Source organism: Sphaerodactylus townsendi, linkage group LG09 (genome assembly GCF_021028975.2).
Source record: "Sphaerodactylus townsendi isolate TG3544 linkage group LG09, MPM_Stown_v2.3, whole genome shotgun sequence".
NCBI lineage: Eukaryota > Metazoa > Chordata > Lepidosauria > Squamata > Sphaerodactylidae > Sphaerodactylus > Sphaerodactylus townsendi.
The window spans coordinates 60,287,435-60,300,853 of record NC_059433.1 but is presented as its reverse complement, the minus strand read 5'-3'; the positions used below and the strand labels follow the sequence as shown (position 1 = coordinate 60,300,853).

Genomic DNA, 13,419 nt, shown 5'->3' with positions numbered 1-13,419 from the left:
CTCAACTAAAACCTGCATCTATGGATTTTTGTTAAAACTGAAGCATGAAACATGTTCTTTGTCTTTAAGATGTGTTCTTTCAATGATACATCCCTGAGAATTCCTTTATCTCATTTTTATGTTGCCTGTTAATTTTCAATGTTATTCAATATTTACAATTCAGTAGGTAATCAGTGAAAAGTGAAAAGATTTATTTCAACTAAGATGTTCATTTCTAGAAGAAATGAAGTAAATTAAATTACACTCTGTCTCACCAAAAGATGGTAGTGGATTGTATATTCCTTTGCCACAGAAAACATGCCAAACGTTCTTTGTTTTAGAATCTCCACCTGAGACCTAGTGCCTACCTAGTCCTGCCCACCATCCATTTGAAATGTTGATGATAGTCATTCAATGAACTATAAATGCTCTTGTATCAAAGTACCATGTTCAACTACGCTCAAAATAAAGGTTTTGACAAAGGAAACACATAAAAATGAATGATAATTCTCATATTTGTTTGAGACTATATTCTAATGCAGCAGCATACAGTTTTCTCAGATGCTACACTGCAATTGACCATACTAACATCTTTGTCTGAGACACTATAGTTTGTTATTAAATTCTTTTTTTTAAAAACTGTACATTTATGATAGTAGCACAGTATTTTCCCTTTTTTCTGCTAGTACATATGTATCAGAAAACAGTCCTACCTGAGCAATTAGCCAGTCTATCAATTTATTAGCCATCACTACAGATTTGTAGGTCCTTAGATGATAATCTTTATCTCTGTTTAGGTAAACAAGACAAACATAATTTGCTCTCAAACAGACATATTTAACATTTGTTGAACACTCCATTTAATACAATTTGTATTAATACAATCTGAACGAATCCGTACACTGTCCAGAACTTAAACAAAAAATTCTGTTTCTATAAGCTTGTTTTAATAAACTTGATTACAAATATTAAAAGTATGCCAGTCATATAACTTGTAAGACTGCCTCCCTCCTTCCTTCCTGTCTGCTCCCCACCACCAGCCTACTTGCTCTCCATCCCCCTATCTGCTGTTCTGCAGAAAGCAGTGCAGGGTGCCAGTGGGCCCCACCTTTTCTCTACCCATCTGCAGCTCTTCTACCTACCTAGTGTTCAGGAATATCACAGCTTCTACTTCCTCCTCTCTGTCTCCCTCAGCACACCTCACATATCATCTGTTTTGGGATGCATCCCCTTGTTGTTTTTTTAAACTAGGATCATTCTTACATTACTGCCACAGTGACAAAGAGAAGTAGGATCGCTCCCACTCCTCTCCCCACATTTGCAGAAGAGAGGTGGCAGTGGAGATATGGTCTAGTTCAGTGGTGGTGAACCTTTGGCACTCCAGATGTTATGGACTACAATTCCCATCAGCCCCTGCCAGCATGGCCAATTGGCCATGCTGGCAGGGGCTGATGGGAATTGTAGTCCATAACATCTGGAGTGCCAAAGGTTTGCCACCATGGGTCTAGTTGGTGGTGGGGCAGCAGGGTTTCCCACTCCTCCTCCCATGCCCAACTGCCCTCCTGCCTGTTAAGGAAAGGCAGTGGAGGTGGTAGAGTCTCCAACAGCTCCTCTCTGTCTCCCCACATATAGTCAGTTTACTTTGTCTGCATAGGTGCCTGTACTGCAGCAGATTGAATATCTCCATTAGTGGGCTAGAACTACAGAAAAGTGTCCCTCTATTGCCTCATTCTTGGGAACTATAATTCACATGAGAACCAAGTTCACAATTAAATATATGACTAGCAAGGACACTCAAGACTTGTGCAGGTGAACCCACTCTTTTTTGCTCCCTTCCTCATTGGGCACCCACTTGTTCCACTCCCCTGCAGAGCTGACATCTGCCTGCAAATGCAGCTCCAGCGTTGGCTCTCCTCTTATTTCCCCCACTTGCAACTCAGTGGGGAGGTATCCAGTCCTTCCCCCCACTCATATGCAAGCCACTTCCTGGCCAGCACGCTGAGCTTCAGCCTGTAGTGGAAACTACTCCCTTCCTCTCCTGCCTTCTAACTCAAGTGGTAGAGAGCAAGTCCTGGTTCTCCCCATCCGCATTACTACTTCTTCAGTAACAGTAGCTTCTACTCCCCCTTCCCCTGGCTCAGGCTGGTGGGAGGCAGTTCCAGTGGCTCTTTCTCTTCTCAGGCCCCCAGCCTGCAAAGGAGAAGCCACAGTGCAGGTGTTGAATTGGCAGCTACAACACAGTAACTGTAAGACATTGTGTGTGCAAAAGCAGACAATATTATTCTTTTCTAGTGTGCATGAATCTTGTTTGAATTTTCTATAATGCTTTTTTGTTAATGACACCAGACCAATTGTCATTACTTCATTACTACTACATTAACATTTATCCCAGCACACATGGATAGCAATTGCAGCCAATCTTCCAAAAAGAAGTTCCGAAAGCCAGACTCACCTGACCACTGGAGTAAATAGACTGTGCAGACGACAATACAATCTTACTCCCTGTTAGAAATAACAGGTAAACTTAACACTACACATACATTACTCAAGTGAAATCAGTACACATACTGACAGAACCCAATTAATCCAAAATACTTATTCAAAATATTACTTTGAATAGTTTATTTAAAATATTTATGTGAACCTCTCCTGAGATCTGCCTCCATGCAGTTCACAAGGAAAAAGATTAAAATTATAAATAATTTAAAATTATTTGTATTCTTAAAAATCATAAAAACAATGTAAAGTGACATAAAAGTGACATAAAGTGACATAAAATAATTTAAAATTATTTGTATTCTTAAAAATCATAAAAACAACGTAAAGTGACATAAAAGCAACGCAAACCTCATAGCACCAAAATACACACACATCAACTGATCAGTTGACTAGCACACAGGCTTTTATTATATAAGAAAACAAGATTTTTCAATTGTCCCATCTACATTGTTTGCTGTGACCAGCAATGGCTCTCCAATGGCAACTACATTGTTCCGCAGCTAGTGGCTGTTGACATGGAACCTGGCTGTTCCTCAAAATGTGTTTCGTGCATACCACTGCACTTCCTCAGAACCATCAGAACCATGAAGTCATCAAAATCATTTCACTTCACTCCTTACACAGCTATGCAGGTGACTGACTGCAAGGACAATATAGCTGCTTATCAGACTTACACAACAGAATGGATTGGAATGTCATTAAATGTCCAAGTCTCATGAACTGGTAGTTGAGATATACTTTTCTGTGCTTTTTTGTATCACCCTGTATTTACATGTATGGGTTTGTAATATTTATACAATAAAGGGTATTTTATTCTTCAGCTATTTATTCAACAGTAATGATTTGATGTATTGTGTATAACAACCTTCATACAGTCTAGTGACTTATAGGTTGTTTTGTTAACTTTTGTACTGTAAAACCCTCCATTTTTTAATAACATAAGCATTAAAAAATTCTGCAACAGTGCATTGAGAGCAAGTAAACTGTGTCATGATATCCAATTCAAGATGGACAATGAGACAATGGCATCACCAGCTCTCATTAAGTACTTGGGTATATGCACTGCGGAGCTCTACCTTGCCCTGTTCTCTCCACAGCAAGGACTACAGTCCTATAAAATATTATGGTGCCTTTTTCTTTTTAATTGAAATGATATGAATGTCTGAAACTCAAACACTATCATAACACGCCTTCTAGAACTTCAAGGAATAAGTATCACAATTTACTCATTGAAAGAAGATCAGCCACCAATCAGATCTTTAAAAAAAATCTTGCCAGATTCCAAATGTTCTGTATATTTCGTACATGAAATAAAAAAGATTGAGGCATTGCATTAAACTGCATTTCCATTCCCAGTTCATAAACAATCTTGTAGGTTCGATTCAGTTCTATAATGTTCTTATAAAATTCACTGGATTCAGTAATTCTATCAAATGTGTTTCTACACATATATAGAGGATAATTTGCTTGAGCCAAGGTTTAGAATCAAGAATGATATGCAAAATTTAATCTGATTCACATTAATAGAAACTTAAAACAAATAATAAAGAGTTTGACCAAGGCAAAACAGATCTAAGTCTGGTAGCATCTTAGACTGCAACAAGATTTTGGGGGTTCTAGGCTTTCAAAAGTCAATGCTCCCTTTGTCAAAGCTTGTCTCGAAAGCTAATACCCCAAATATTTTGTTGGTCTCTAAGATGCTACTGGACTTGAATCTATGTGTTCTACTGCAGATCCACATAGCTACCCTCTGAAATTGACCAAGATCACTATCTGGTTTTTAATCTGAATTTCTGTATCTAAAAAAAATTAATACTAAAACAACAAAATACTTATACCTTGGAAATTACATCCTGCATTTCACTTCTTGGGTAGTATGTGCCGTCATCATAGCGAAATCTATACAACATGTGCTCAGGCTTGAACTGATGCTTATCAGTAACTAAAAAAACATAAAATGACTTGAAAAATTCTAGCATTTTAGCACATCAAGGAAAGTAGTTCACAACCTCAGTCATTCCAACGTATGTCTCTTCTACGTGCTTTGATTTTTTCATTCTATCAACCTACTAATTTTATATCTTAGTGCATTCTCTGTCAATATCCCATAATCTCTCTCCATTCAGAATTTACCAGTATTTGTATTAAATTCATTTACCTGGTTCCTCATAATAGAAAGATACTTCTGGATCTCTTCCACTTAGCTTGAATTTTATTTTGGTGCCCTTAGCAATCTTCTCAATTTAACTTGATTTTCACATAATATAAGGATTTTATTTGATTTTAAACATTTTAAGATACCTTTCCACCCAATTTACGTTACCAAGCCAGCAAACAATCAAAACATTAAAAACAAAATTAAAATACACATAAATATAAAAATAATTAGAATACATAAACACATGGGATTAGTAAGAATCAGTGAAGAAAGAAGACAATTATAGAAGCATACGGGTGAATCTCCCTGGAGAATGAATTCCATAATTTTGGCGCCACGACTTAGAAAGCTGTTTTTCTGGTTTGCTCCATCTAGCCACAAGATAACCACAGTGGTCAAGTGGGTTAATATGGTCATCCTTAATGTAAAAGGTAACCATGTGGAATCGCCATTTGAACAACTGAAAATGTAGTTTTGTTTCTAATATTTTAAACTAAATCAACTAATAACCATTTTGTTAAAAGTGTTCCAAAAGTTAATTAAGAATGCAATGAAGACAACAATGACAATATTTCTAATGGAATTTGAGTATTACTTGGTTGGTCCTGTTATAGTAGCAGACTCTGCAACTAGCAACTCACAAATAGGTTAAACTATTAAAATGATTCCTGGAGTATTTCTGAACAACAGGTGTAATTTTAGTACTGACTATCTACGTGCAACCTTCCCTGAGATCTTTCAGATACTTTAATAGTCATGGCAGCCATACTTCAAAAACAAAGTAATTGAAGCTCAAAGTAATTGTGATAAGGGGTCATTGAAAATGCCGTTGTGGGGGAGAAGATCACACAGCTGCCGATGCTGCAGCGTGGCAGCGGTGGCATTTACCCCCACAATGGTGTTTTCTCGACTTGCTCATTGAGCAAGTATTTTTGAAAACGATCCCTGCGCCGCTCCCAGTGCCCTTTTACCTCCTGCCAGTTCCCATTGCTCTGTGAAGCCAGGGGACACACCTCCTGGCCTCCAACCCCAGAGGCATCGCTATGGCCATGGATGCGTGTTCCCTGGCCTCCACAAGTGACGGGAGCCAGCAGGAGGTAAATGGAGGCCACTAAGGAGAATAATCAGCGACATTATCATGGGACACCTTTTTTACATCGCCGACTGCTGAATGGCCAGGCCGAGGGCCATTCATGCGAACGGCCCCAGGGGGTGCACCGGCATGGACTATGCCGGTGTACCCCAACTCGCATGGCCCGTGAGGAAAGGGCCCTGGAGATAATAACAAATCTTAAAGAAGTACATTTGAGATGTTATATTAAATAAATTACCATGGTGGATAATGCCATTCTCTAGCAAAGCCTGGCCAAGATGAACACCTTCTTCAGCTCTGTGAATCTCTCCAATCTCCAGCAACCAAGATACAAATTCACTAATTAGAAAAAGAAGTAAAAAGGAGTGTTATTTTTAGAATTTCTAAAAAGAAAAGTGAATGATGGACACATTGAGTGGCCTTTTACTAAATTAGACTACTGATCCATTAGAATAGTATTGTTTAGTTGGACTGGCAATGGTTCTCCAAGGTGTCCCACAGAGTTCTTGCACATCATCAGTACCTCATCCTTTGAACTAGAGATTCTGGGGATTGACCCTGGGGCCTTTTGCAAGCCAAGTGGATGCTTCACCACTGAGTTGTGGCCCAACCCCAATGATGAAAGAATTGTGACAACAGCTATAGCGGCAGAATTGTGGTTTACTATAGCAATTCATACTAGCCATTCAAAAATCAAAGTCTTCTATTTCTTTCAAACCATGTGACATATAGGTGCATATTAGAAAATTATGACACTCTGGACCTGTATATCACCTAGTCTATATGTAGTATCAGTAGAGGCAGTTTCCAATCAATGTGTTAAGCTGTCTACCTTATTTTTATTTGAAGGGAGTGTTTATCTTGTGGAGAGGGATTGGCACCACAGTTATTTTCTCTCCCTTTTAAAGTTTCAGGAATTAAATATGATCCTTTCATCTATTTATAAATATAAATATAATCACTTTGAAACATCTGGGATTAAATTAAATTTTATTAATGTAGAAAATTTCCTCAAGCTTAACAAGCCCATTTTGATTTTATGGTTGCACTTGAGGATCCAGAAAAATAATAATCCTATTTTAAGGCATCATGAATGCACTCCAATTTATTTGTGATGATAAACTTCATCAGTCTCTTGAACTGTCTTTTCTGCTCCCATGTAGAGTTAGTGAAGACTTTCTGGTTTATCTGCTGTGAAGTTCAAGTTCAGGGGCTTCAACAAATGGAAGTTTGTTTCTTACTATTAAATTGTAGTTTAAAATATTAGTTGTGGGCAAGAAATTATCAATGAAAGTGTCAATTTAAAATATCATTGTCAACAACAGCAAAGGTATCATAGTATTGACAAAATAAATGTCAAATGGAAGTCTAATAAGTCTAAAGGTTTACAGCACAATTGTATAAAAATGGTCACAATCATCAGTAGAAATAAGGTAATATACCAGTTAAACATTTGAGAATAAAGGTATCATAATAATAAATAGCTGAAAAAAAGGTTCAAATGAGATAAGAATGGTCCATACCTCCCAAGGAAACATTTGGGGAAGGTAGTTAATTTTCTCTTTCGATCTTTGATCAGGTTCCCCTGCCTGCACATCATTTTGTACAGTTTCTCTCCTTGTTCAGAGATCATTGCCCAAGTGTCTTGTTCCATGCCTAGTTTTAGCCCTGGGAAGCAAAATAAAAAATGAATTAAAAAATGTTTCCAGGAAATGGTACCTATCACTTCATTGGTAATTTTGTTAAACTCAATTTGAACACAGAAATCTTGGACGCAACAAATCATATTTAAGTTTCTTTACATTTAAAGGTCTACAAAACCAAAATGGAACAACTTGAGAATTCAAGTTGCCTCCATCCATCAAAGCAAGGTATACTGCATTTTTATGTATCTGAGATGCCAAAGAGTTCCGGTTTAATACACTGACACATTCCTTTTCTTTCTATCTACAAATCACCAAAAAAAACCCCAAATCTTCCAGAAAAGTACTTTGGCCACCATGGGTCCTGACAACCCAATAACCAACCCTAACAATACCATTAATGTTTCAGGTCATTCTATTGCCAACCAAAGAGTGACAGTTCTCAAATGAAAAAAAAATCAAGGGAAAATTACAACTGGGACTGCTGAACTTGAGTTTATTCACAAGTTCAGAACAATGGACTATCCAGGGCTGAATAGGGACATGGGATTCTTTTCTCACTACAGATGCTAATTCTCTGCCCCCATCCATTTTCCCTCGGTTTTACACAGCTGATACAGTATGCACTGTACCTCTGCATCCTTTACAAGCATTCTTTACAATAGCCCTCTCATCCTCTGAGATAAAAAGACTCAGAGATCTCCATTCCTACTCATGTCTGACAAAGGGAACTTTCCTTTTAGATGATCTCTGAGGTGCTACTGGGCTTGAATCTAAACAAAAAAACAGATGCTTGCTATGCTGTGTCAGATAACTACACTTGCTAGGAGACATGAAATAGATTCAGATGACCCTGATACTTAGGCACATAAAGGAGAACATATCCATCATATCAGCAAATTGCCAAATGCATATTGACGAAATAGCTCATTGTATATTGAAGCTTTTCAGACATCATTACTCAATAGCAATTTGAAAAGTCTGAATGGACTAATTTTCATCTTACATGTTGAGTTACCAGGGAAACCAGAAATACAGCTGTGGAACCAGGTTAGCTAATAAAGGCAGGATCAACAGGGCAAAACCAAATAAAAGCAGATGCACGCAAGATGCTAGTATCTGTTTCTCTTATACTACAGTAATTTCTATCTACAAATCCGAAACAACTGGGAGTCTCTGAAGAGTCAAACGAAGATAGACAGCTAAGAAAAATATTGCCTTCCTCTGCATGATCAAGTTAGATTAGACAGTAGAGGGTCGTTAGCCAATTTCCCACCTTTTTCTGAATTTAAAAGCAGCCATGGGCAATAGAACAAATCAGACCAAGCCTATGGCACTGGAAGAGAAGATTTAATCTTTTCCTCTGGCACTGTTTATCAAGATCTAAACCGCTACCCAAATCACAATTGGGGAAGGGATTAAATGGAATAAAGGAAGGTTATACTCCTGTCCCAATCCAACTAGGTGGCTCCACAGCTGCTTTTTTAAAAATGGGAGATTTAATCACAAGTATACCCTGAAGCACACAGAATTAGCTAACTCAGGAATTAATCCAGACCACAGTAATGGGCAACAACCCCCGAGAAAGAGCGTTTTGCTAAATCATATTGGCTTCATTGTAAATGAAAAGTATGGTCTACACACAGTCCAAGTAGAGAATCCCTTCCCTCACATAGGCCAACTACTACTGGGAGATCCAAATAGATTTCCATTTGAAAGTATCCCTGTTCATGGAAAATCCTGACACAAATGGCTAACACTCCACTGCTGGTAAAATGGAACAGTGCCATCAGCACCTCCTACTAGTGTGATGTGCATCCAAGCATGGACACATTATTATTAATGGATATAATTGATGACTATGGGCACACTTCATCTTAAGGAAAAATCAAAAACCTTTCAACATGTTTTTCTTTATTATGGAGTTTAGCACTCCATACTATACTCTTGACAGTAAACTATCATATCATCTGCCATGCAGCACTGCTAGATCATATCATGAGTCTTTATTCCCATTAATACTCTTTTTGAATGAACAAGCACATTTTGTTAAATGTGTTTTTTTAAGTTAAGGAACTCTATCACTTGCCCTCTCTGTAAATATTCTAGAACCGTAGTTCAGAGAAGCAGAATAAAAAGTAGGGAAGTATGAATGAAATCAATAGAGAAAAGAGAAGTTTTGAAAGGGTAAATTTAGATTCTGCATGCCTTCTAATGCAGGGAATAATGGCAAAAATTGCAGAACTAAATTCATTCCAATATCAACTAAAAAAAAAATCTAGTGTAAAGCTTATATACACACCTTTTCTTCTCTCTCTTTCTTTCAGAATAGCCTCCAGCCATTCCTGCTTTTCTTCAGCTGTTTTGGCCATACACACAAACCATTTGTTCTTTGCAGTGTTGTGTATCTTCCAACCATTTATAACAATATGGCCACTGCTGTGGTAGTCAGCTGGAAAAGGGTAGCAGAAATAAAGTCTTTAAGTGTCTTGAACACTTCGGAACATAAAAAGTTATTATCTGTACCACACAAAACATCCAACTGGATTTGCCCCAGAGACCCATGATTAGAACTTTCCACCATTTTAAATAGGCAGTCACAACTAATACAAATCATGGCACTAGAAGAGGCTGTTAAGCCTTTCCATACATCTTTCTGCCAATCTGAGTCACCCAGAGCTACTGTGACAAAAAATAACATACAGGTGTTGTCTGTGTGCCCACACATCCCAGTGTCAGTCCCAATTTGCTTCAAATGAGGCGCAAGCCACAAGTGGCTAAGGACAAAGCAGCATAGTCAATCAAGTAAGAGCAAATCAAATCATATCATAGAACTAGTCTTTTACAAGGTGAATTAGTACAATTAGGACACAAGTATGCCTCTAGTAGGGTATAGGTGGACTAAAATAAGTTGTTTTAGCAAATAGCAAAAGTCAATGTCCAACTAAGAAAGCTCATGTAGTATCCCAAACTGGTCGTAGAAAGTACTGTCAAGTTACAGCTGACTTGTGGTGACCCTGTAAGATTTTCAAGGCAAGAGACATTTGGAGGTGGTTTGCCATTATCTGCCTCTGCATGGGCTGGGAGAGTTCTGAGAGAACTGTGACTCACCCAAGTTCACCCAACAGGCTTCATGTGAATGAGCATGGAATCAAACCCAGTTCTCCAGAGCAGAGTTTGCCGCTCTTAACCACGACACCACACTGGCTCTAGTATCCCAAACTAGTGGGATTCAAAACAAAGAAAACAAAAAGCTCTACTACACTCCCTTCTCCCAGTTTTTAGAGTACTGAATTCTAAGGCAGATAAGTGTTCCATGAGATCAACAATAAATGGGTCACGCTGTAGCATTCTTAATAAGAATCTTTATGCTTCATGGCCTCTGCAGAACATATCACAGGATCAGGGCCTAAGAAAAATTACAAGAACTTAATATGTTTTTGAACATAACCTACCTTATACTAAGTCAAACCATCAGTACATATATACTCTAGTTGACAGCAGCTGTCAGGTGGAGGACAATCTACCCTAATACATTGTGTCAGACATCCTTTAACTAGAAATCCAGGGACACAACCAGGAACTTTCTACTCATAGCATCTATTTTCTCACTGACCAAAATCAGATCTCAATTTGTCTAAGGCTGCAATCTGAGGAACACTTTCCGGAGAACAATCCCCATTACTGAATAAACCTGAGTGCGATTCTAGACCTGCCTAAGATTGTTGTCATGAATCAGTCCCTGGGTGATGATAACTTTGAGCCTCGAGGCTCCAGTGCCAACACCTCATGAGGAGATGCAGGCAGTAGAATCAGCTCTAAGCCCTTATCTGTCAGTTAAAGCAGAGCCAGCTCCAAGCCCTTCCCCCCAGACCAGGGTAGCCTGATACCATGCACCTGGGAGAGTGTCAATAACTTTAGAGGAGCTGAATAATAAGCCAGCTGTGCAAAAAAGAGAAAGACAGAGACTGCAGCTACACAGTAAAGGAGAAATGCCTCTGGCTATTTGATATGGCCAAAGGTTGTGTGAACTAGAGACACCTGTTTTTGATGAGGACTAAGACTTCACAGGGGCATGGCCCATTAGCAGGGCATCTTATTTAAGTCCTGTCTTGGGTATGGCTTGGCCTAGGTTAGTGGTGGCGAACCTTTGGCACTCCAGATGTTATGGACTACAATTCCCATCAGCCCCTGCCAATTGGCCATGCTGGCAGGGGCTGATGGGAATTGTAGTCCACAACATCTGGAGTGCCAAAGGTTCGCCACCACGTGCCTAGGTTAAGGTGACCAGATGGTCACCTTTGTAAACTGGGACGGGCGGGTAGGTGGATGGCTGCGCACGCGCACGTGCACGCACAGGCGCGCACAACTGCAGGGTCGCACTGCCTTCTGGGGCGCTCCCGTTTCCCGCCCTGTGACAGGGCAGGAAACAGGAGCTCCCCAGAAGGCAATGCGCTCCTGCGGCCGTGTGCGCGGGAAGCTGCCGCACTGCCTTGCGCCCCAGAAGGGAGTGCAGCAGCCTTCCAAAAATCGGGACACTTCAAAAAACCCACGGGACATGGGACAAATTGTTTTAAGGCGGGACTGTCCCGCCAAAAGCGGGACGTCTAGTCAGCCTAGCCTAGGTGCAACCAGTGTCATTTCCTAAGAAGTGTGTGTGCCTGGACTCCTCCTTAGCTCTTGCCTGTGATTTGTGCCTTGATCCCTGCACTGCCTGACCTCCACCTACAAACACCACCTGCCTCAAACCCTGAACTGCCAAACTTCTTCCTACAGATGTTACCTGCCTGACCTCTGCACTGTTGGATCTGCACTACGTTGCACCACCTGCCTAGGCACCTGAGTTGCTTAAACTGTACAACTACTTCCTGGCTGTGTTAGTCATCTGCAAGCCTGTCATGCCTGGACCCAAGCAGCAAAATTGCTTTTCTATTCTAGTAATCCCTTGTCTTCCAGTGCTTAATTGATGTGGTTAAATGGCTATGGATGGCCAAGCTGAAATTAAGCCCCAACAAAACAGAAGTAATACTGACAAAGAAGCAAGAGATTTTGGAGCGTATATTGCTTCCAAAATTTAATGGGATTCAGATGGCCCTTGCTGACTCAGTTAGAAGTCTACAAGTTATACTGAAACAGGGATAGCGCAGTAATTACAATTTTGGACAATGACCTGGCACTATTAGGTTCAGCTCCCTACTGATCCATGGAAGCTCTCCAAGTGACCTTGGGGCTCTCACAGTCTCAGTTTAATTCAGTGGTCAGCAAACTTTACTATCAAAAGAGCCATTTTGCCCCCTCCCCCCAAAAAAGAAAAAAGTCTGGAGCCGCAGAACATAAAAATTTGAGTCTTATAATTAATGTAATGAATGTAACACTATTAAGTCTAAATTAGCGTATCAACATTATGAATAGGTGTAATAGAGCATTCAATAATATGTTTTAAGACATGTGGCTGTCCTCTGCAGTGGACTATTTATGATTACTTGGTACTTTAACTTCACATCTCCATTACAATAATACCATGATTTGCTGTATTTATAAATGGCCTGTGGGCCACAATAACAGCAGTTAGTCCGACTAGCAGTACTGTCAAGATGGTGTTGGTAAAGACTTCTTAATACAGCACATAATAATGAATTCACCAGCACAAAACACCCTGATTATCATCAACACATGTTGCTTTAAAAGGGAGTTAGACAAGCTCATGGAAAGGAATGCTATTAGCTGTGTCAGCTAAACAGAGCACCCAGGTTCAGAGGCATTATACCTCTGAGTATCAACTACAGGAGAAATGCTGCAGGGGAAGGCTATTGCCCAGTGGCATTTTTGCCTATGGACAGGGGATACCCTCTGTCCCCGGGCATCACTGATCTGGTCACATGGAGGTCACCCAGAGAACGGATGTCTCCAGGTGCCATTTTCCCCTGGTACACCTCTGCTGTTCCCTTTAGCCTTGCAAATGTGGGATTCCTAGATAGAGATGGATCTTGACCTAACACAATAAGACTTTTCTTACATATTGCCAATCCCGCTTGCCTACATGCCTT

The 13,419-nt window shown here is 39.8% G+C and overlaps 1 protein-coding gene across 3 annotated transcripts in view; it reads right to left on the bottom strand.

Annotated features, from left to right (window-relative positions):
- PREX2 (phosphatidylinositol-3,4,5-trisphosphate dependent Rac exchange factor 2) overlaps window positions 1-13,419 on the bottom strand; it is a 156,707-nt gene that overhangs the window by 88,620 nt on the left and 54,668 nt on the right. For all 3 annotated transcript variants that reach the window (XM_048507926.1, XM_048507927.1, XM_048507928.1), the window contains exons 9-14: window positions 9,675-9,824; window positions 7,253-7,397; window positions 5,968-6,068; window positions 4,317-4,420; window positions 2,432-2,481; window positions 693-768 (exon numbers count right to left, since the gene is read on the bottom strand). In XM_048507926.1, coding sequence (XP_048363883.1) covers window positions 693-768; window positions 2,432-2,481; window positions 4,317-4,420; window positions 5,968-6,068; window positions 7,253-7,397; window positions 9,675-9,824 — 626 coding nt within the window. The remainder of the gene's footprint in view (window positions 1-692; window positions 769-2,431; window positions 2,482-4,316; window positions 4,421-5,967; window positions 6,069-7,252; window positions 7,398-9,674; window positions 9,825-13,419) is intronic.